At 36.4% G+C, this 25,273-nt stretch overlaps 1 protein-coding gene across 1 annotated transcript; it reads right to left on the bottom strand.

Moving 5' to 3' along the window:
- Positions 1–2,719: 2,719 nt before the first annotated feature.
- On the bottom strand, positions 2,720–14,522 carry LOC113334000. The gene is made up of 7 exons (XM_026580353.1): positions 14,383–14,522; positions 4,913–5,021; positions 4,643–4,797; positions 4,263–4,388; positions 3,508–3,601; positions 3,192–3,396; positions 2,720–3,025 (listed from the first exon to the last, which is right to left on the bottom strand). The coding sequence occupies exons 1-7, from the start codon at positions 14,520–14,522 to the stop codon at positions 2,922–2,924; spliced, it is 933 nt and encodes a 310-aa protein (XP_026436138.1). The 3' UTR covers positions 2,720–2,921.
- Positions 14,523–25,273: the final 10,751 nt, after the last annotated feature.

Here is a 25,273-nt window from a genome sequence, read left to right as displayed (position 1 = left end):
GGAACAAAAACTCTTGGGTATTTATGTGGGAGACAGATTTATTCAATGTATAGACTTTTCTGTGTGAGACATATTTGTTTATCAAGTCTTCAACTTTGGGTCGTAGCAACTCTTGGTTGTGGGTGAGATCAGCTAAGGGAATCAAGTGCGTAGTATCCTGCTGGGATCAGAGGCATAAGGAACGCAACTGTACCTTGAATCAGTGTGAGATTGATTAGGGTTCAACTACAGTTCAGTCTGAAGCTCATTGGTAGTAGTCTAGTGTATGTAGCGGCTTAATACAGTGTGGTATTCAAACTGGACTAAGTCCCGGGGTTTTCGCGTTTGCGGTTTCCTCGTTAACAAATCTTCTGGTGTCTGTGTTATTTCTTTTCCACATTATATTTTGTTATATAATTGAAATATCACATGTTGTGCGTTAAGATCAATCAATTAGATAATCCAACCTTTGGTTGTTAATTTAAATTGATTGACACTTGAACATTGGTCTATGGTACCGTTCAAGTTGTTTCACATAATAATCAGGCTCGCGGATTTCTATCTATTTGATTTGATGATTACATTGTGAAACAAAGATATTAAACTATTTGATATACTTTTCTCTAGATTGAGTCTGACCGTCTAGTTGATTCTCTAGAAAATATATTGGAGTAAGTCCTCTCAGATTGCCAAACTAATTGTTGGGTGTGGTTGTTAGACCCCCCCCCCCCCCCCCCCCCCCCCCCCCCCCCCCGTATTTTCAAGTTTAAAGTAAAATGGAAGATTGGATTTAGAATAGAATTAAGTTTAATTTTCAACAATATGGTCAAATTTTCAAATTCATTAAACTTCAAATTAATCATTAATAATCATTTTACAAGACCTAAAATTACATGATTGCTAAAGGCTGATGCCAAATCTTTCAGGGGTACCATTACATATAAGACAAAAAGGTGAAAAACGATCCTGGCCGTTGGATCATTCAAATGGTACCCCTGTAAGATTTGGCATCAGCCTTTAGCAATCGTGTAAAACTAGACAATAATAATTTAAAAATAAAAATAACTAGATCTTAAAAACAAAAATTTGGGACAATGTTTTTTTCTTTTTTTTTTGAAGCATGCCTTTTATTGATAAGAAATTAAGTTACAATTTGGCATTGGTATGTGGTACCCACGGAATCATGAACTAGAATTTTACTAATAAGAAGAGGGATTGCCTGGTCCCATATTTTGATCGATAAACTTCCCATTTGACTCCCATATGCCGCATGATTAGCTAGTCCGTCTGCTGCTTGGTTTCCTTCCCGGTAGCTGTGCTGAATAGCCGCCTAGAGAATCTGTCGAAATCTGTTTTTTATTTCTTCGATCATCTCTGATATGTGCCAAGGTGGGAGGGTAGAGGTTGTGATGAAGCATATAAGATTTTCTGAGTCGGTTTCAAAGAGAACCTTTGGCCATCGCCTTTCCGTTAATGTTCTTGAAGCCAATAGAAGAGCCCAAGTTTCTGCAGTTAAGGCAGTCGTAATTCCTAGTGGTTGAACTAGGGCCATTAATGTTCTTGCATCGGAGTCTCTGCAGATGAACCCTGCTCCTGCAAAACCCGGGTGATCTCTGGCTGCTCCATCTGTGTTAATTTGGGACAATGTTCTTCATCTTGTTTATCTTCTTCATTTCACCAAACTTCTAATCAATGTGCTCATGAACGGAGTTTCCTTTGTTTATCTTTTTCTTTGTCTTCAAATTTGCTTTGCCTTGATTTTCCTTGTCTTTTGAACTTTTCTTTGCCTTTTCTTAGTTGCATTTTTGACTTGATTTTTGCCTTTTCTTAGTTTTATTTTTGACTTGATTAATATCGAAAACTTGAAAACTTCTTTGCTTTTTACTTATTTCTGTACAAATATCACATATCTTCTTAACGTCACATTCAAGCCTACTCCAGAAAAGTTAAGTTGCATTGCTGAATCAAGTTGAGTTTGAAATTGCATCATTTGGGAAAATTTGAAAAAGAAAAATTAAATTGAAAAAGAGAGAAAAATATTTTGTGTAAAATTTTGGTGTAAATTTTGAGTTTGAAAATTATCAATTTATAGCGATAAAGAGCTAGTCGCCAGTACTAGAGTTCATATCGAGCGATATTCATGGTAGCGCTGGTGATAAAGACTCTATCGATGGCGATACCAACAATATCGTTCGTTAGAATCTCTGTCGCTCCCTAATTTTCCCATGATGGCGCAATTTATTTGCAACGCCATCTCAAACGTGTATTTTTAACATTGTGCACAGGAAATAGGCCCAAGAAGAATATACATAGTGTGAGAATGAGGGATCCTCCTTCATTATCTTAAGCTAACCTAAGATGATTAGATATGATGTAGACAACTCAATAGATGCTAAGCTACTTCAGCTTTAATCTCACGCCACATGTCGAGTATGATTTTCTGCCCACGCCGATGGAGATGATGGAAAAAGTATGTTCTTTAAATCGTGGTACCACGGTATGATGGAAAAAGTATGTTCTTTAAATCTGTCTTCGGAAATAGGTTTTGCTATTCCTTCCATTGCCATGGATGTCTGTTGCCCTTTTCAAATGTGGGACACAGTTATTGAAGAACAATCCAAGTCTGCACAGAAGTTAATGCATCGCAACTATGCCCTCCCCACATAGCCAGCATTCTGGTGATCAACGATGCAACAACATGGAAAACAAGTCTAACAGGGAATAATAATAATAGTCTAGCCATAATACTATGTCATCCTTAAGTTTCTCACGAACTTTTACATGTGTCAGAATACACAACCAGTACAACGCCCTTAACACACGCCAGATTTTTCACTCAGAATACACAACCAGTACAATGCCCTAAACAACACGCCAGATTTTTCACTCAGGAACAAATATCATACACATGACTGACATTTATATTCATAAAAAGTTCACTGTCAACAATCAAGGAACATTCCCTCACCACCGCGCGAGAAATGTCCACCCTTAGGATGCTGAACATTTTCAAGCCTGCAGTAACAGCAGCCGTTGTTTTCATCTCCTGCAAGACGAGTTCATAGAGTTGCCAATACAGTTAGAGTAACAAATCACAATAGTGATCCCCGATTGACAAACAAATCAATGAGCAAGCAAAAAAAAAAATGCACCTAACTGTAAGAGTAAGAGAAATGAAACCACACAACCACATCTGCATGTTAAGTACAAACCTGAAATGGAGTCTCTTGGCCCCATGCATATGCAACGCTTGAGAGAAAGAACCCCACAGGTAGTTGTCAGTTCGACAAAAAACATCTCCTCTGGAGCATCAGCTACATCAGTCTTCTTAGCCGTGAAGTTGAAATGGTGAAGAATGGATGTCTCACGATGCACCCGTGTAATGGAACCAAGCTCCACCAGCTCATATTTTGTACCCTATGAATTTTAGGCCACCACAAGAGAACAAAAAAGAAAGATTAAGGGAATCCAAATAAACAAGACGATTGATTTTCAACAAAAGCCATATAGATTCAGAAGAAAACTGACTGCTTCAGTGTTATAGAAACTCATGGCTTCAGCTGCATACGGCCTTGGTACGACACGAACACATTCCTTACTGGGTTCACCAACTAGGTATTCCCTGAAATTGACAAGATTAAAACCAAAATCACTCACAAGTTTGAGCAAATCAAAAGCATTAAATTGAGTTTATGATAAAGATTGAGATGTGTCAATAACCATGTCTAAGTTTAAGATCACAACCCCTACTTGCCCTATGTTCGTCCATAAACAAGCTTTCACCAAGACATTCAATTAATACTTGAAAACAAAATCACTCAAAAGTCGTAAATGAGCACGACAAAGATAGTAACATAAGCAAAGCGGTAACATTCTTATATATTATTAGGCAAAACAATTATTTAGCAGCCAGGATGGCTATGAAGAAGTTTAGTATGTTTTCATCTTTATGTGTCAATTAGGCTCACAGGAAAAATAGTGATACTAAGCGACTGGAAGTGTTTAAGATGTATTGGACACACGTAAGACAAGGTAAGCAAACATCGTAAAGTAATAGTAGTATACATTAAATCAAGCAATTGGTAAATATGAATTGCAAATAAAACCCAGAAACTAACATCAGCAACCCCAGCACAGATTCAATATACGTAACAAAATAAAAAATGTTGACAGGTAAAGAAGTAGGAATATCCACTAAAATCGCAATTTATAACTCAATAGAGATTTCAAAATCCCACCCAAAATCGGTTTGATAATTGCATGGAAAAACCAAATAGAATTACCAGGAAGGCAGATCTCCTAAAATAATTTCTGGATCAGACGAAGAAGAACTACCGCTGCCATCAGGGAATAATCCACGACCGCCACGCGAGAATCCTCCAGTCTTAGGATGCTGAACATTTTCAAGCCTGCAATAACAGCAGCCGTTGTTTTTATCTCCTGCAAGACGAATTCATAGAATTGCCAATACAATTAGAGTCACAAATCCTAATAGTGATCCCCGATTGACAAACAAATCAATTAGCAAACAAAACAATGCACCTAACTGTACGAGTAAGGGACAAATAAAACCACACAAGACACAACCACATCTACATGTTTAAAACAAACCTGAAATTAAGTCTCTTGGACTCATGCATTTGCAAAGCTTGACCCAACGAACCCCCCACCGGTAGTTGTCAGTTCGGCGAAAAACATCTCCTCTGGAGCATCAGCAACATCACTCTTCTTGGCCGTGAAGTTGACATGGTGAAGAATGGATGTCCTAAGAAACGCAGATGTAACGTAACCAGGCTCCACCAGCTTATATTTTGTACCCTATAAATTTCAGGCCAAGGCAACAGAACATTTAAAAGAAAGATTAAGGAAATCCAACAAAAATGACAGATTGATTTCAAGAAAAGAAATAAAGATCCAAAAGAAGAAAACTGACTGCTTCTTGGTTATAGAACCTCAAGGCATCAGCTACATACGGCCTTGCTAGATCACGAGCTTGTTTATCTGTGTACTTATGTTCCTTTACGGGGTATTCTGGAAAACGCCTGAAATTCCAAAGATTAAACCAAATTCACTCAAAAGTCTGAGCAAATCAAAAACAAAACTAGTGACAAAATCCCTAGATGAACAAATTAGTGATAAGAAAAAACTGGTCATATTATTTTTAACAAATAAAAACCGTTTCAAACAAAACTGGGACAAAAACCCCAATTCAAATAAAAATTTTAAAATTCAGTTTTTATTTGATTTCTAAATTCCAAAATAAACCTTCCGCATATAAAAACACTTTCAAAGGAAAGTTTGGCGGAAACAAGAAAGTAAAAACGATTTTTTTCCTCTCTGAACCGAACAAATCAGATTCAGAAAAAGTGTGATTCTTCTTTCCTAGTTTTCTTCGTTCTTTTCGTTTCAATTCAAAGATTCGTCATCATCTTCTTCCAATTTCAATTCAAAAATTGAGAGAGCAATTTTAGGTTTGTTTGATTGAAGAACCGGAAGAGAAGCTACAAGTTTTGAGATCTGTTTATTCGAGATACGTAGAAGAATCCAATTCAGTTGTTCGAAGAAGAGAAGATAAACGTAGTTGTTCGAAGAAGAGAAGAATCCAATTCGTTATTCGAGATCTGGTTGCAATTCAGTTTAGCTGAAATCATATTTCCGCTTTTCAAGTTGAAATTGAATCTCGAATTGAAGAATCCAGCTGAACAATCAATCAACTTCGTGTTGATCATCTTCGTCTTCATATTAATCTTCGTCTTCAAGGAATCAATCAACTTTTCAGGTATTCAATTCTCTTTTTTGTGTTGATTTTTGATTTTGTTTGTGTGAATTTGCTAGTCACTCTTGTCGAATAAACTGAATTGATGTTAGCATATGATTTTTTATGTTTGTGTTGATGTTCTTATGAAGGATTCCATCTCTTTGGAACTGTTTTTCAAAAAAAAAATTTGTTGTTGATATTCACATCTGGTGAAACTATTTTTGGTTTCATCATTTTGTTCTGTAGATTATGGATTCTGTTCTCGCACTTGTATGTCACAAAGAAGATTGTTTAACTCTTCGTATTGGCCTCCAAGAGTCTTTTGCTAATTTGAAGACTAGTATATGCTCAAGTTGGTGTGAATTCTCTCCTCCTTCTATGGAAATTTTTCACATGGTTGATGATCAGCAAAAGGTCATTCATTCTAATTTTGATCTTCAATGTTTGGCTCTATTTAGTATGTATAATAAAGAATGGATTATGGAGTTACTCGTAAGTCACAAAGCTGAGAGTTCTGGTTCAATAAGTTCAGGAATTATAGCTTTTGATGACCAGCCACAAAGTTCTGGAATTATACCTTTTGGAAGCCACAGATTGATTATGATGTTCCAAATAAAATTAAGGAACTGTTAAAGTCTGTTCACTGGTTGCATCTTTTTCAAGGAGTTGAACAGTTGTTTCCAGGAGGTGTTGAACAAGTTCGTTGTGATTTACAGAAGTATCACGCAGCAGCTGGTTATGAATACACGGTATATAGGAATGAGAAGTTGAGGATTGGTGCACGTTGTGCTAATAAGAACAAAGAGGAGAAATGTGACTGGCATTTATATGCTGTGTCTGTTGATGGTGTTGTAGGAAGTCCTTTTATTATCAAGGAACTAAATAATCAGCATACTTGTGTTGGTGGATTTGTTAACATGCCACGGATATCGAAGAAACTAGTTAGTAGCTTGATTATTGATGAAATTAAACAGGATCCTAATAAGAAAACTAAGCATATTATGGAATCTTTTATGAGAGACTTCGGCTTTGACATTAGTCGTTATTATGCATACGCAGGTAAGAAGCATGCACTGAATACTTCATGGGGAGAGAACGAGAAATCTTTTATGTTCTTGAACTGGTATAAAAACAAGTTGATTGAAACCAATCCTGGTTCTCACGTGGTTTTGGAAGTTGAAGAAGGGACCCATAAATTTCAGAGGATGTTTATCTGTTTTGAAGCTTGTAGTCGTGGATTCAATTTCTGTCGTCCTGTATTATTCGTTGATGCGGCTCACTTGAAAAGCAAGTACCTTGGTCATATGATGGCAGCAACAGGTCTAACCGGAAATGATGGTAAGGTTTTTATCATTTTTTTATGTTGGTTTCATCATTTTTTTATGTTGGTTTCATCATTTTTTATGTTTGGTTTTCATCGCATCTTATGCTTGTGTTATGCTTTCTGTTCATGTTACAGAAATCTTCCCTCTTTCTTATGGTGTGGTTTCATCGGAGAATGAAGCGAACTAGAAATGGTTTTTGGATAATTTGAAGAAAGTCCTTTCTCCTTTGCGACCAAAGCTTAATTTTGTGAGTGATCGAGGTATTGGATTGGTAACACAAATTCCTATTGTTTTTCCTGAGGCTTTTCATGGTTGGTGCTACTGGCATATGGAATGCAGTATCAATACATGCTTACCAAAGAGTTTCAAAGTTTATAACAAATATGTATTGGGACTGTTTAAGAAATATGCGTATGCTTCTACTCATAAAGAATCTACAGAGAATTGGGATAAGTTGAGGAAGGTTCAAAATCAGAAGTTACAAGACTATCTAAGTAGAGCTCCTCTTGATAAATGGGAAAGTTTTTCTTCAAGGGTCGACGATATGGTAGGTTGTGTTCAAATATTGCTGAGAGTTTCAATGGTTCGATCGTTGAAGAGAGAGAGAGAAGCCTATAGCCATCATGGTTGATGAGATCAGGGTGAAGCTAATGGACCAAATGTGTAAACGTCGCGAGGACTCTGCTAACTTAATGAAATGGCGTCAAACTCTATGTCCAGAATATGAAGCTCTGCTCCACGACAACAAGATGCATGGATGTAACTACCCAGTCACCAAGTCGTCGGAGTATGTGTTTGAAGTTCATGCTTCATTAACACAGACTGTCGATTTGAAAAGAAGAACATGTTCTTGCAACCGTTGGCGTATTGACGGTTTCCCGTGTGCCCATGCTGTCCGTTGCATCATGGTGAATGGAGAAGATCCTTACAATTATGTTGAGCACTACTTTACAGTAAAGTTATACCGAGAATCGTATAAACATGCAATCAATCCTGTTCCCATAGTCGAAAAACCCGTGACAGTGTCGCCGAAATCGATGGTTTTTGGTCCGAATAATGGACCACAACCAGGACGTCCATCGAAGAAGAAGAGGATTCCTAATACAGGTTCAGTTGCCAATAAGAAGATGAGAACCTGTGGTTCCTGCAAGGTTTTGACCACCCATAATAAATGGACATGCCCTTCTCGTCAGATTTCATGAGAACTTGTAGTCATTTCGACTAGACTACAATATGTGGTTCCTGCAAGTCATCGAATTTTACTCTTAGTTTCGTTTGCTAGACTACAATATGTGTTTCATTTACTATTTCAGATTTTTTTTTAGAAGTTAATATGCTGCAGGTGTTTTCATTTTATAATTTGTCTAAGAATAATAAGTTTCATTAAGTTTAAGTTTTTCAGAACTTTTACAGGCCTTTATAGTTTGGTGTAACCGAATTAGGTTTCATCATTTTTTTGATGAAACCAGAAAGGGTTTCATCATTTTTTTGATGAAACCAGAAAGGGTTTCATCTTATTTTGGTGGAACCATTGTTTTACTGTCACTTTTTCTTCTATATTTTTTGACAACACAGTAGATGATGTTTTGTCTACTGTTTATTGGTGCCGCAAATATATGACACATCATTTATGGATAGTTTTTATAAAAATGAGACATCATATTTCTGTAGACATAAGCTTTTAAGGAAATACAACTGAAATAGCACGAAATCGTTTTTTATATAAACTGTAACCATTTCACAAGTACTTTAAACTTCAACTAAAACTTGAATCTGCAAGAAGAACTGTATGTCAAGGAGTATCATCATTACAATAACCATTTCAAAAGTAATTTAAACTTCAACTAAGACTGAATGTTCAATAGGACGGGCACGACATGCGAGTATTATTCTATATTGTCAAGGAGTATCTTCAACGCCAACTTTGGTCTCATATTATGCACCTTGTATATCATCTGTAGACATGTTTCCTTTCAAGAGGCTCTTCATGTAATAGCAAACATGCAGGCCACAATCGTTCCTGAAAAACCAAAACAATGTCTCAATTGTTACAAAGTGACTAGCTGAGAGTGTTCTGATATTACTAGCTATATGTAAAGCATTCGGTTACAAGTGATGTAATGATTTCAAGCATATGCACATGTGAACTATAAACTTCCAAACATAACTTACCCTATTTGTTCACAACATGTAGGGTTATGCAAAGAGTATGTTGTCGGCTGACTTGCCTGCTGATCACAGGGGAGCTTTGCGTCGTGCTGTGCAAATGCTGATACTATACGTTGTTTCATGCTTTCAGCACTTTTTCTGCATTCCTCTCCCGTGGAAGCCAAGGAGTTGTAGTGATAAAATTCCCCGGTTTCAAAATCAAAAGAAAACAATGTCCAATGGTTTACATCTCCAAGTGATGTCAGCAACGGAACGAACAAAAACCGCACGCTATAATCCATTTTGTCGATGAAGCCTTCTATTACATCACCACATTTCTTTCCTAATGAGTGACATGTCTGAAACAAAATACCAGATAACAGCTCCTTAATTATTTACAGACATGCAAGTTTGATGAAACCAAACTTGGTTCCATCAAAATTAACCATATAAACAACATCATTTTTTTTTTTCCACAACTATTTTTTATGCAAAAAATTTACATTAAAGAATTTTAGAGTAAACTTACATAGGCAAATGTGCTTAGAAACACAGCTCTCTGGTACTTTGGAGAACCATCTTGTTTCAACTCATTTTTTTTGATGTTGTTTTGCAGCTTCAAAATGTAGAACTCTATGATGTCTCCTACGACGTCACCCTTTCTCATCAAATTATCCATCATCTTCCCCGATATATGTAATTGAAGATTTAAATGCTCCCACGTCGTTGACCTGTTAATTTTATTTTTTAAAAATCTAGTGAATGATGGATAAAAAAAGGAGAAACAATGCATAACTTGGAACAAAATTTTGATGAAACCAGTCTTGGTTACATCAGTTATTTCCCACTTACCTTTCATTGTTCTTTCTGAAAAAAGTGGTCACGAGGGGTTTCTCATTTCTGTTGAGTACTTTCAATATCTTCAAGTTATCAACTGGTTTCCACTTCACCCCCTGTACTTCCTGCACCTCCTTGTTCTCCTTGCACTTACGAGTTGTAACCTTTCTTCTTTTTTTCACACTGGTTTTGTAATCCTGCATTCTGATAGGTGGAACCAAATTCCTTCTGTCTTCCCTCATTCTTGTAACCATGTTACTCATTCTTTGTGCAGCACTGAGTTCTCCCTGTCCTTTCTCTTGACTGTCACACTGCGACAGTCCTAAATCAAATCCAGATTGTTCATTTTCTAACTCAAGTAAATCCTTCGCCATCTTTACAGATGGGTATTAGTAGACGCTTCCAACATTTGGCTTTGACGACGAACAACCTTTCTTATTGTATTCGTATTCCATTTTCTTGATAACATCTTCATCAATTACAAATTGAGTTTTGTTTTCTTCTTGTTCAATAATTTGCTTCGACGAAGAAGCTTTGCTCATTTCAGATTCCACCCACTCTGCCACCTTGATATCCTCAACGGTATTTGGAGTCAACTCAATACCCTCTCCTTCTTGTTCATCATTGGTGACTGGCATCGATGAAGAAGCTTTGTTCATTTCAGATTCAACCTGCTCTGCCACCTTGATGTCCTCGATAGTATTTGGATTCAACTCAGTACCATCTCCTTCTTGTTCTTCCTCGGTGACTGGCTTCGATGAAGTAGATTTCTCCATTTCAGATTCAACCCGCTCGGCCACCTTGATATCCTCGATATTATTTGGAGTCAACTCAGTACCATCTCCTTCTTGTTCATCATCGGTGACTGTCTTCGACGAAGAAGATATGACCTTCTCTTGTTCAGATTCTTGTTCAGATTCTTGTTGATTTATCATGTTAACATCCCTTGTTATCACCTGCAATATTAAGATACCTAAGTTATTTTATTTTGCATCTTCCTGTGTCAAAACCTAATGCTGTACAAATAAAAAACTTCTGAAAGAATAAAAAGAACTGGCCAATTCATCAAACAAACATTAACTTGAAATGATGAAATCAAATCTGGTTCCATCAAAAGAATGATGGAACCAAATCTGGTTTCATCAAAAAAATGATGAAATGTATAAGAAAATTATAAAATATGCGAGTAATTCAATTGTTACTAAGAAAAATCAAATCTATCTTTGTACCAGTTGTTGTTCCTTGTCCTCGGCATCATATTTTGCCAGCAATGATTCTTCTTCTTTAGAAAGAACATATGTAGTATTGGTCCTAAGATTTTCAATCAATGCTCGCGCAAATTGGTATTTGGCTTTGAAGGAGTTAGCTTCACTGCTAGCACCAATATTTTCTTCATCTTGCACTTTAACCGGCACTTCATTTTCTTCATCTGGCACAACAATTTCCACTTCATCTACGGGATCAGCCAAGCGCATTTCCGATTCGTCATACTGAAGCAAGAATGATCCCTTTGGGTGACCAATATTCTCCTGCAGTACACAAGAAAAATTGGTTTCAGCTAAAAAATTTGATAAATCCAAAACTGGTTTCATCAAAAAAGTAAATCTGAACAAGAAAATATTTACCAAAATTCGTTTAAAATAAAACAGACGACATACCAAGCAAAGCATTTTTAATGGTAACAAGTAACGGTAAGAACTCATAGAAATAATCTAATAAAACCCTCGAAGATTTCGAATATTGTCTAACAAAAATATCAAATAAAACCCTCGAAGTTATCTAAGAAACAAAAATTCAGCTAGAATTTTTGATGAAACCAAAATTGGTTCCATCAGAAAAGTAAATCTTCTAAGTAAATATTTACCTTAGACCAAATTTCTGTTTTTTATTCAAGATTCTCGAAGTTAGACAATACTTGTTGACAGATGTTGCTAAGGTTCCATCTAGCAAACCTCGGATACTTGTCTAGCCCATGCTTTCTTTGTGTGATCTTTGTCATCTCTGCCAACTAATACTGCAAAAAAAAAAAAAACAACCAATATTCAAATTAATCATCAAAAAAAAGTCGCTTATTAATCAACAACCAATATTGAAAAAAAATACTTAACTTATGAAAAAAAAAAAGAACAAATCTTAACTTACCAGAGGGTATATTACACAACCAACAACATTTTCTACGTCTGTTCTGTTTGTCATTATCGAATCAAGTACATAGTCATGGAAGACTTCCGGCCAGCACACCTTGTTCATATCAAACACCATATACAAGTACTTTTCTGCGAGAGTCTGCCCACATTTGTTAGGGACAAATACTGAAACCAACAGAAACATTACGAAAAACTTGACAAAGTCATCCGCTCTGGTTTCATCATTTGCGGCTTCCAGCATACGCTTTTCAATATCGGTTTTTTTCCGTCTTTTTATTTCCAGCAAAATAATTAGCCACAAAGACGTTAACCTTTTTAACCATATCTTCATCAATATCGTCTGCTTCTACATAATTCACCATTTGGAAACCAAAAGTCATAGCAAAATGTTCGGGAATTGTCTGCAAAGTCATTTTCCTTGATCTTGCTAATTTGAAACAATACGGGAGCTTACCATCAAGTTTGTTTTCAATTGTACTTAAAAACATTATTACTGCTTTTGTCTTTTTGATGAGATCATCTTTGTTCATTACACCATCATAGAACGACTCAAAGAAACGCCAGAAAGGACATGATTTAAGAGCTTTCAAATGCAGTTGCTTGTTTTTTATCAACGCCTTAATTTTCACTGCTAGCTCGCACAAATGATGCAATGAGCACCTGTATGGTTCCTTATCTCTTTTTTTACCTATTGTGAAACCAAAATTAAACCATAAGAGAATAATAAATAATAATGATGAAATCATAAGACATACACTTGTAATGATGAAACCATAAGCACGAACAAAGTGATGAAACCATAAGCATAATTGAAACTTGTATGAAACCATAAAATTATGTAACATAGCGCCAATCTCCAAAGTTTGAATTCAAATCAACAGCCAATAACAACTCTAGAAGTAAACCAATAACTAAAACTGATGAAACCAATTTTGGGTTTCATCAAGAAATAGAAAATGAAATCTGGTTTCATCGCAAATCTGTTACATCATTCTTGCAAACCTAAACCTAACAAATGAAAAGTGAAGAAACCAAAAATGGTTTCATCAAAAAGACCATATTATTATGATGTAACAGATTAACAATTGGTTGTAAAATGATGAAACCCAGAATGGTTTCATAAAAAAAGCAGATTATACTTTGGTTTCATCAAATAAAAAACAAATGAAATATGGTTTCATCAAATAGAAAAAAAAAATCTGGTTGCATCAAATATACAAACAATTGAAATTTGTTTTCATTTGGTTACATCAAACAAACTGAAACCTAAACCTAAACCAAAGAAACGATGTAACCAAATGAAAATAGAACCTAACCTAAGAAATGAAACCTAAAAGCAAACAGAAAACCAACCCAGAAATCAAATGAAACCTAATAATCTTTTGAATTCAAACTCGAAATCAACTTGAAAGCAAATTCGATTTCTTACCTTTAGGAGATGGTTTCGCTATTTTCTTTAGCTTTTCATCTTTCTTTTTCGCCTGTTGATTTTGTTTCTTCGCCAGTTGGGGTTAAAAAATTAGGTCAGATTTTGTAGCAGTGATTGAAGTACGCAACCATAGAATAAGAGAAGAAGGTAAAATCGAGAAGATGATGACGAATACAGATTGATTTTGAACGATTTTGGCTTAGGGATGAGCAGATCTGAGATTTCTGGGTTGGTTTTTGAAGGAGTTACAGAGGAGCGGAGGTTTTAAGAAATTTTGTCCGTTACGCAGGTTGTAAAGTAATAAATTAGTGGGTCGTTTTCTTTCTCAGTTTCTTTTGGGTTGAATTAGGAGAGGGTAGTTTAGACAGTTTATGATATTTGGGGTTTTTATATCACTTTTATTTGGATGGGTTTTTTGTAGATGGGTTACAACCCCTTTGGGGTTATAACCCGCTGACCGAATCAAAAAGCATTCAATAAAGATAAGAACCCCTACTTTCCCTATGTTCGTTCATAAACAAGCTTACACCCAAGACATTTCAATTCATACTTGAAAACAGAATCACTCAAAGAATTAAATGGGAGAACTACTGCCTAAGCTGAAAAATTGCAACAAGCAAAGTGGCTACATTCTTCGTACATTTGAGTTAAACTGTCCATGGAAAAGAAAAGGAAGAAAAATTGCACCAAATGTTTAACCTAAAAACTCGTTAGACGAGTAATTCTTGTAAGAAATACGGAAAAGTTAAATGGGATTACCAGTCAGACTCCTTAGACACATCCGTGGAACGCAGTCTTTCGGAGTTAGATGATGAAGAAGAAGAAGAGCGGACGCTGCGATCAAGTGAAGGATCATAATAACCGATTATTCCCTTTGTACTTGAACGCAGAACCACCATGGCTTTACTCTGTCTTTCTCTCTCGGGACTCCCAACACTTCTTCAACCTTTACGCCTCGCTCAGTAGCACAAGACTGGAATATACTCTTTATATTATGGGCGTGTGGAACTGCAGGTCCATCCATTTAAGTCTGACTTGATTTTTAGGTCCAGTATGATATATCCTAATCTAAATGGTTTCCCAATCCAACCATATCTTAATTTAATTGGTTATCCTATTTTAGAAATTTCACGAATCATGGAAGTGAAAGTATTTAAAAGTGTTTGTTCTTTTTTTTAAAAAGTGTTTAAAAGTATTAAAAGTGTTGGTTTTTTTTTTTTTTTTTTTTTTTTGACACAAAAGAAGGATTATACTCCCTCCGACTCATTGTTAAGTGTCCCACTAATAAATGATTTATATCATTAAACAATGAAATATTTCTAAAATTATCCTTTTAGTTAAAAATATAAAATATAAGAAATATGCATAATTTGATGGGCATGTTTATATCCGTTACGTTGGTGTTTTGAAATGTTTTTCAATGGTATGAAGTTTGCAAACATCCGTGGAATAGTTTGAGAGATAAATCATTTGTAAATTTCACTAGTTATTATCCATAAGGATATAATTGTAAAAAATTCTTAAAAGTATTATTTTCCTTGCTTGCCTTAAAAATTGTGCAAACTTAAACTAGATCACTTAATAGTGGGGCGGATGGAGTATTAAACAAAAACAAGATACATGATAGAAGTCAACAACATTATGTATCCCTTAACATGTTCAAGTATACTTCTGGGATATTATCAAAATACTGGAACAAAGTTTTAGATCTTCTATCCTTATTTGCTAGCTTACGAGCAGCAGTGTTCAACGTTCTTTTAACATAGTTGGTAGAGCTACTATTTACATTGTTCAAGAGGTGCTTTATTTCTATAAGTAGACCCTGATTTCCCACTGCACATACATGGCTGCACCTTTGAAGGAGTTTACTACATTTATATAATCTAGTTCGAAAACCACATTTTGAAGCTTTAAACTCGTTGCCCAGATGATTGGTTCTTTAAGCGTAAGGCATTCATTGAATTCTGCATTTCGTCCTCCATCGCCGTGACTGCCTCTGATTCCTCTGCAGGTACCTGTGGAATCTATTATTATTAGCCCAATGCCATATGCATTATTCTCAGTATCAAATGAAGCATCAACATTGATTTTAAGATGATTAAATGGTGGTGGTTGCCATGTTGGATAATTCAAGCTTAATTGCTTAAGACTAGGTTGATGCAAAAGTGATTTCATAGGGTTAATACATTGAGTGACTAAATAGTTTATGTTTCGTAGTGATCTCATGACATTTGGTTTCTTATTTCGAAACACTTTGTTGCACTTATTCTTCCATATCTCCCAAGCAGTAATCATTGCTCTAGTAATCCAGTTGTTCCAAGTGTTGGATTCCATATTCGTTGATTCAGAGAACCAACTAATAATCTAAATTGTAACTGGGATATTAGATAATTGTATGTTGCTGACATTTATATTCATCGAAAACCAAATAGCTTTTGCAGTGTCACAACCTAAGATGAGATGCTCTAGTGTTTCTGGGCAGCTCTTACATATTGGACAAGTTGTAGTTATGTCCTCTTTGTAAAAAGCTTAGCTTGACTAGTGTTGGTACTATGTTCCTCAGACATTTCCAGATGAAATTTTTAACCCGATGAGGGGTGTTAGTCTTCCATAGTTGTTTCCACACTGCTTTAGGCACTATCTGAGATTGTCGACTTCTCGTACCTAGAGCATTGTATGTTGATTTTACAGTAAATATACCCATTCTATCTGGTTCCCAGATCAGATTGTCTTGACCATGCTGAACTAACTGCATTTGCAGTATAAGATCTGCAGTATGTACATCATATACATATTTAACTAAATTGGTGTTCCATCTTTTTGGATTTTGTAACATGAGATCACAGACATAAACAGTTCTAGACGGCTCTGCAAAGTAATTTCTTGGAGTAGGTGGTTGATCTAATCCCTTAACCCATTTATCATACCAAACCATAACTTTAGTGCCACATTTAATATCCCACCTATGAAACTTTCTAACTATACTAAGGCCTTGCTCTATTCCTTTCCAAATCCATGATGAATTAGAGTGTTCTTCTTGAAGATGAAGAAAATCACAATAAAATGAATATTTGGGCTTCATAAGTTTCACCCATAGATGATCTGATTATGTACATAGTTTCCAAGCTAATTTTGCTAATAGAGCCATGTTAAATTGTTCTAAATTTCTAAATCCTAAACCTCCTTCATGTTTTGAATTACATAGTGAATTCCATGCAATGATGTTGATACCCTTATTTGATTTATGACCCAGGCCCCACCAAAACTTTCTTTGTGTAGCATCAAGTTGCTTCAAGGTATACTTAGGCAGTCTAAAATTACTCATATAATGCGATGGAATTGAGTTTAAAATTGACTTTACCATGGTAATTCTAGATGGTTGGTTTAAGAGATTAGAATTCCAGCCACTCAGTCTGTTGTTAAAAGCATCACTAATTGATTCAAAAGAAGATGTTTTAGATTTACCAACCAGAATCGGCAGAACTAAATACTTATCAGATTTACATAGTTGTTTGACTCCTAATTTGTTGATTATTTCCAGTTTTTGTTGTTGTGAAAGATCTGATGTAATGAATGCTGCTGAGTTAGAAAAATTAATCATCTGACCCGATATAGGTCCAAAATTGCTTAATATATCAAGAACAGAAGAAATACTTCTTTGATCAGCTTGGAAGAATAACAGACAATCATCTGCGAAAAGTAGATAATTAACTGGAGGAGCATCTTTAGCCACCTTGATACCCTTAATTAAGTTATTCTGATCAGCTAGAAAGAGACTTCTTGACAAATACAATATGACTATAATAAACAAATATGGGGATAATGGATCCCCCTGTCGAAGACCCCATGAGGGATGATACTGATCACAAGAGATACCATTCAACTTTATAGAAATTTGAACTGTTGATATGCACTGGTGAATCATTTCTCGCCACTCAATGCAAAAGCCTAAAGATTGAAGCATATGGTCTAGAAAAGACCATTCCAGTCGACCGAAGGCCTTTGACATATCTAATTTAAGATCTATATACCCTTTCTTAGATCTTGATTTCTTCATTGAATGGAATAACTCATACGCAATGCTGATGTTATCATTTATGCATCTTTTAAGGACATAAGTAACCTGAGTAGGGGATATAACCTTGTCCATCAGTGTCTACATCCTATTAACTTACAGTTTTGATATAATTTTGTAGGAGTTGTTACACAGACCTATTAGCCTATAGTCATTTGGTGTTGATGGGTATTGAGTTTTCGGAATAAGAAAGATGGAATTATGGTTCATATAAGATGGTAACTTTCGTGATTTAAAAAATTCCTGCACCACATTGGTAATGTCATCCCCTACTGTATATGCCAGTGAGTTTGGAAGAAGTCTGCCGGAAAACCATATGGTCCCGGAGAATTCCAACTAGACATGCTTTTAACCACATTATGGATTTCCTCCTTAGTGGGAATAATCATGAGACTGTCATTATCAGAAGGAGTAATTAGCTTATGAATATGGTCAAATGAAGAGTTTGAAAACGAAGGATTGGTGGTGGTTGCTATTCCTGAAAAATGACTTGTAAGCAGGTTAGCTAGGTCATTACTGGTATGATACCATCTACCATGCGAGTCCTTTAAAGAAACGATGTTGTTTCTAGCTCTCCTTCTGTTAGCAAAAGCATGGAAATAAGAAGTATTATTATCTGCTTCCTTGACCCAGTGATCACAGGATTTTTGCTGCCAGAATTCTTCCTGAATACCTTTCCAATGATTTATTTTGTTGATGATTTCATCAATGTGGTAGTTGGTTTGATCATCAAATGGCAATGAATGCATATAAGAAAGTTGACCTTTTAACCTCTGTAATTGATTCTCTATGTATCTAAACTTCTGTTTTTTCCATTTGAAAAAATTCCTTCTTGTAATGGTAAGTTTTTGCTGAATGTTTTGATCAGAACAAAAACCATTTTGTGATGTCCAAGAGCTAGATAGTAGTTGTGAACAAGAGGGATCCTTGAGCCATCACTTGTAGAATTTCCAACAATTTTTGGGTTTACTACAATCTGCTTCTGTTACTAAGAGAATTGGACAATGATCAGAACCAAGGAAAGGTAGATGATATATAGTAGTGTCAGGATACTCAATCTGCCAATGGGAGTTGTGTAGAGCCATATCTAATCTTGATCTTTTGTAACCCTTTCCATTGATTCTGTTTGACCATGTAAATTTACTATCAATGTAACCTAAATATTTTGGACCAGCAACATCAATAGTGGAAGAAACCTAATTATTAATAGAAGAAGTATCTGATGATTGACCCTTAGCATCTATGTGAACATTAAGATCACCTAATACCACCCATGACTGAAACATATTTTGGCTCAGCTCATTGATGAAATTCCACTGGATTTTCTTTAAATCATTGTGAGTTGAACCATAAATGCATGAAAGAAGCCATTTTTCTTTACAAGGATTAAACTTTATTAAATGTACCAAATGTTATCCTGTGAAGAAACTATACCACATGGAAAACCATTTTTCCATAGAAGGATGATACCACCTGACAGACCCTGTGAGCTTACAAACAAGGAATTTGGGTAACAGTACTGTCTTGTTAGAATTTTTGCCCTATCCTCTTTTATTTTGGTATCAACTAGAAAATTTATATCTGGATTGTGTTGAAATATAATGTCTGCTAGATGGTCTCTAGTTTCTTTGGATGCAAATCCTTGAACATTCCAACTAAGAATTTTCATGTTGACAAGAGAGTTGAAAACTAAGCAATGAAAGTTATGAAATTGGGAAATTGCAACTAATTGAGTAAAACTACTATGATAAAAAGATTACCTGATTGTTTGCAGTTGAGGAATTTCCTTTGAACGCCTTAGAGTAGTTCTTCTCAGATACTGTCCCATGATAAGATGGAATAGAATTAGGTGAATCAGTTTGAGCATCACTAATAATCTGGGTGCCTTCTTCAGATTTATCCATTTGGCTAGATGAATTTTGAATGGACTGAGCGGATTGATGAAAGTTTTTGATAAGGTTTTTTAGAGGCTGGTTGAAGCAATGAGTAGGGTGAATTTGGGTTGGATCTAAGTTATCAACATTGTAATTATCAAAAATGGCATCAAAGGCTAGATAATTCCTGAGCAAAGCTGGATCTATTCTCTCTTCTTTGTTAACATTGTTGCTACCCTCAACATTATCTGGTTTGAAATTGGGATTTGAAATATATTTTGAGATATTTGAGGGTTCTATGTTAAATTCTGGAGATGGGAAAGAATCGATACCCTGACAATTACTAGGACCTCCTTCCTCCATTCTAATTCTCTTTCCTTGCCTATGAACAAAAGCATCCTTATCTCTTCCACGACTAAAATGAATATGTATCATACCTTGATCACTACAACCCATTTCCTCAGCCGATTCATTGTGATCTTGTGAGTTGACTCCGTGATTCAGCAATTGATTTTATTGTCTAGCATAGCTCATTAACTGTGAGGAAACATGGGATGGACCACCCTGATTAACAATATTTTCATGCATTTGGTTTTGTGCTGGTATCTTTTGTTCATTAACTATTTGCATGTCTTAATTACCCACTTCTTCTTCATGCTCAGTAACTGCATGTTCACTTCCCTTGTCTACTATAACTTGAACCCCTCTGGTAGTAGCTGCTTTAACGCCTATGTTATCTGGGTTAGACCAAGAAGGAGGATCTAAGATAGAGTTTGAGGAAAGATAACCCCGTTGCTGGTGAAATAGGAAGTTAGTTATTGTTTCACATTCTTGTTCCTTGTGATCAATGGTGTAGAAATATCCACAAAGATTAAAAGGTTGTTTCTCATAAAAAAAATATGATCCACACTTGTTCTCCCACTGCATTAGTTAACTAGAATCCCCTTCTTAATGGATCTCTAACATCTATGAATACCTTAAACTTTTGAACTTTTCCTTTTGGAACAACACAATCAGGAGGGTCCAACTCTTTCACTTCTCCCATAGCTGATGCAATCTTTTTAACTATGAGACTATTAGCAAACTCAGGTTGCATGTTGTATAGTCCCAACCATAGAAGCTATTTGTTAACATCAATACTGCTTTTAGGTACATTAATTAGGGTTCCATGGTTTCATAACTAAAAGTGTTGGGTATATTATTACATTATACACAGAGTAGAACCAACTTGGATTAGCTCAGTTGGGCAGGGTTGAACTCCCAAGTTATTGGATATGGGTCTGGTGCTTCAGCACCATCCACTTTCGGGACTATTTGGCAGGTGAATTATTACACACTCCTTAGCGGATTTCGACTTACATGACCACCGTCCCGCTGTCTTAATCGACCAACACCTTTTATGTGTTTTAGGTTAGTGCAGAGTTGAGCACCGTAACTCGGTTTCCTGTTCATCCCTCATTCAGCGTGACTATCTCGGTACTAGTTCACATGCGAGCAATTACTAGGAGAGAGAACTAGTACTAACAAATAGACAACTCTTATTTTTTGAACTGCAACTGTTTTTGGCTAATCTAGCAGCCAAATCTAGCCCACAAGATATAGTCTAAGGAAATGTAAAGGACATGTACATGAAAATTATTTAAGGGGCGACTTGGCTTCTCCAATGGGAGCGGGAAAAAAAAGAAAAAAAGACAACTCCTTGATTGTTTGGATCTGACTCAAATATTGTTTGGATTTGACTCGCGATATAAATCCGATTCGACATCTGACTCGCCCTGTCTCAAATATTTGTTTGCTTGTATTTTTATTTATTTTATTTTGATATGTGACTCGAGGCTATTTGAGTTAGGAATTATTTTGTACCTAACTTGCTAGGCACATACCTGATCCGATTCAAAAAAATCCAACAACTCTGCTAACTAATACTCCCTCCGTCCAAGTTTACTTGCTTAATTTGGATTTTGCAAAAACTTGAAAGAAATTCAAATTACTTCCACATACACCATCGATCTTTCAAATTGTTTGTTCAATATACTATTTTTCATATCATCGTTTTTGTTTCTTTCTTGATAATTAGAAAATTTTAATAGGAAATATACCAATTTTTTGGTACAAATTTGTTAAAAAAACACAATTTAGGCAAGTAAAGTTGGATGGAGGAAGTAAATTTTTTGAATGAGGCGTAATGAGTCTGATTGAAATATAAAAAAAAAACAACATGCAAATGTAAATGTCTCCTATTACACTACTTGCTATCCAACTTTGAAGGCTATTATTAGGGCGTCACACTCCAATAGAGGGGCTTCACTTGGATTTTTAATGTCCAAAAAAATAGTTATGGGATATCCTAACACATATACAAAATGTCTAGCTTACCCTTTAACTAAAATAAAACTTAAAAACCGTAGAAGTGATTTTACGTCCAGGTTAGGATTAATTCCAACCGTAAAATTTTATTTGCATGTAGTTTAACGTCCAGGTTTGGATTAGTTTCCAACCGTAGAAGCTAATTTTACGTCCAGGTTTCTTTTAGTTCCAACCGTAAAATCCTATTTTACGTCCAGTTTTCTTTTAATTCCAACCATAGAAGTGATTTTACGTTCAGATTTAGTTGAATTCCAACCGTAATTTTCAATTTTACGTCTAGGTTTAGTTGAGTTCCAACCGTAATTTTTAATTTTACGTCTAGGTTTAGTTTACTAAATTTTCCTTTCGTCAACCTAGCCATAAATTTCAATTTTACGTCCAGGTTCCTTTTAATTCCAACCGTAGAAATTGATTTTACGTCCAGGTTTTGATTGATTCCAACCGTAGAAATTGGTTTTACGTCCAGGTTTGGATCGATTCCAACCGTAGAAATTAATTATTATCTAATTAAATTAAATAAAATTAAAATTAACTAAAGGGTTATTCGGTCATTACAAAATTATTTGAGATAAGGGGTTTTTGATATTACTTCTGGGTGACCCGTTTTTGTCCTATTAGGTGACGCCCCTCTAATGGAATGTGACGCCCCAATAATAGGCTTCCCAACTTTTATCTTTCCTCTTTTAAATGCTGGTAGGTTAAAGATCCCAAACACTACTTCTACTTGATTAAATGACACTTTCTGTATTTCATACTAGGATATGACCCGTGCCGTGCTACTGTTTAATGTAGGGCTATAAATAATACCCGAAGATACTCGGTCTTCCTGTACTCGTAGGAGTCCAAAGCCTGAAGCCATAGTCACCACTGCAATAATGTTCGATGTATGTTCACATTTCATTGTCCACCACGTGTACAGGAAGAGACACGTGGAAAGCATCCAAAGCGAGACATCAAAACATGATAACAAGCAGTCATAACCTAGGGGAGCATCTCATCAGAAAATGTCACCAGTCAGCAGATCTGACGGTCAAGGACTGAGGATCACAGAGGTATGATGGCAAAGAGGAGCACCAGATAATACCCCTCGGGTGTTAGTACATCCTACCCGAGGAAGATCCGAGATCAACGGCTGAGAGAAAGGTTGACTACAGGGATGTGACCAGACTAAGAGACACTTGTCTGACACGAGCGGACGTCCAACTGCCCGCATTAAATACCAAGAGATATACACGCGTCAATCAGCTCGTGGAACAAGCGAGGATAGCTCTTCGTATTCAAGCTTAGACCGCAGGATATACCGAAGACCTCTGCGTAATGTGCACAAAGCACAAGAAGATAAGGTTGCAACGACTTCTCAGAAGTAGGACCTACGTTTCAACCCTATAAATACCCCTCTCCACTAAGAGAAAAGGGGTCGACCAATTCACAATCCTTAGAAGAGACATAAGAGAGATAAATAGGAAGAGTAAGTAAATCCCCTTCTTCCGCAGACTAATGTATACTCAAAATCCATTCATCTTTGTAAACATTCAATACATAGTGAAACACCAACCCCCGTGGATGTAGGCCTTAGTGCCGAACCACGTAAATCTCCATCTTATTAATATTTCAGCACTTTTATACTCATCTCATATCCCTTATGATTCGTATTTATGTTCGTATTTGTAGTCTTACTCCTCATACGATCATTTTCTTGATATTACTCGACTAGGCAGTGATGAGCCCGAAGGCTTTGAGTCGATGAATCGATAGTATCATCCATTTTATGCATGTGTCATTTAATTCAAGAGTATTGTGTATGTGCGAACATTGTTTGTGAACACGTAGAATGCCCTCGTGATTTATGTGTTCACAATATGGCGCTAGAAACAGGGCCTTTGTCCCGGTAAAAGATTTATCTTATCCTGTGATTTCACCTTAAACGCGCATTATGGTTGTGCTCTATTATTTTTAGCGGCACTTATCTGTTTATTAGCCAATTAATACTAAGGCTTCAACGTGCTTTCAAAACCTTTTTTATTCTGGGTTTACTGTCTTTATCTTCAGGGACACCATTTCAAGGCAAACAAATCCACGGTTATCTATCACAGATCTGCACGTGCGGCGTATTTTAAACTAAGTAAAAGACCTAATGATCAGATTAACGAGTATTCGCTACGGATCTGCCTTTTCAAAATATTTCCTATTTGTTATCTTCACTGCGGATGTAGATCCATGATTGTTTATTAGAGGATTTGTATTGCGAAAACAAGACCGTTGAATTCTTTATGTTTTTTCTTTTATTAAGGCCCTCGGGCAACTCTTTTCTTTCTTAAGGTAAACACTTTTTATTCCATACATTTTACGAGTACGAATAACACTAACCCGATCCACGTGGATAAATCTGGTTCTCTTTATTTGAAATTCCCCTATGCATAAAGGACCCGAGATGGAAAAGACACTAGAGGCAGGAAAAACCAAAGCCTCATCAAAGGACACACCGAGGACTACCCCGGTTATGACCCGAAGTAAGAAGAAAAGGAGACAAAGCTAAGACAACTAATCAGAGGCAGGATGTTGCGGAAATCACCTCACCTATGAACACTAACTCCATTGTAGCCGCGGCTCTCAAAGCAGCAGCGGTAAAGAGCAGTGCGACTGCTGCGGCCCTCTAGGCTGCAGAAGCTAACAAAACCTTGGATACAAACCAAGTTCATCAACAAAGAGAAGGGGTGGCAGAATCTATGACACATCAGCCCGCACACCCGCCAGCCTTCGGAATGCCATCAACGAACGGTCAGAATCAAACTATACCAGTGGTTTTAGCACCGCGGGTGGAAACTCAACCGAGGGGACCAAACTTGGAGGTACCAACAATCGAAGCTGATCCTCTACCACCCTTAATACACACAACAGATGAAGGGGGCACCATGACCGTAGGGGTACAAGCAGGAACTCCCAATCAGGGGTCTAACCAGTCCCATCGACTGATGGCAGAGCTCGAAGAATTTAAGAAGAGCCAGCAGGTCTACGCAGATGTCGTAGCTCTGCTTGCCAGAGAAAATCAAGACTTAAAAGATTGGATTGCCCAAAGCATGAAGACCATCCAACAACTGGACGAAGCAAATTCTAAGGCACCAGAGCCTAATCAAGACCGAAGAATCATCCTAGCAAACGCTGCTAGGGGAAGCAGTGTATCTGATCCGTATTATGCCGCCAAAGAATCAGATTATTATGACAGTGAGGATCGAATAAAAAAATGCTCAACTGAGCATGAGAACGTGGGACATTACCGCGCGATGGAAGAGCTACGTGATGAGATGATGGCTGAGATCAGACAGCTAAAAGCCAG

Source organism: Papaver somniferum, unplaced genomic scaffold (genome assembly GCF_003573695.1).
Source record: "Papaver somniferum cultivar HN1 unplaced genomic scaffold, ASM357369v1 unplaced-scaffold_135, whole genome shotgun sequence".
Classification (NCBI taxonomy): domain Eukaryota; kingdom Viridiplantae; phylum Streptophyta; class Magnoliopsida; order Ranunculales; family Papaveraceae; genus Papaver; species Papaver somniferum.
Note: the sequence above shows the minus strand (reverse complement) of the source record. Positions and strands in the feature narration are given on the sequence as shown.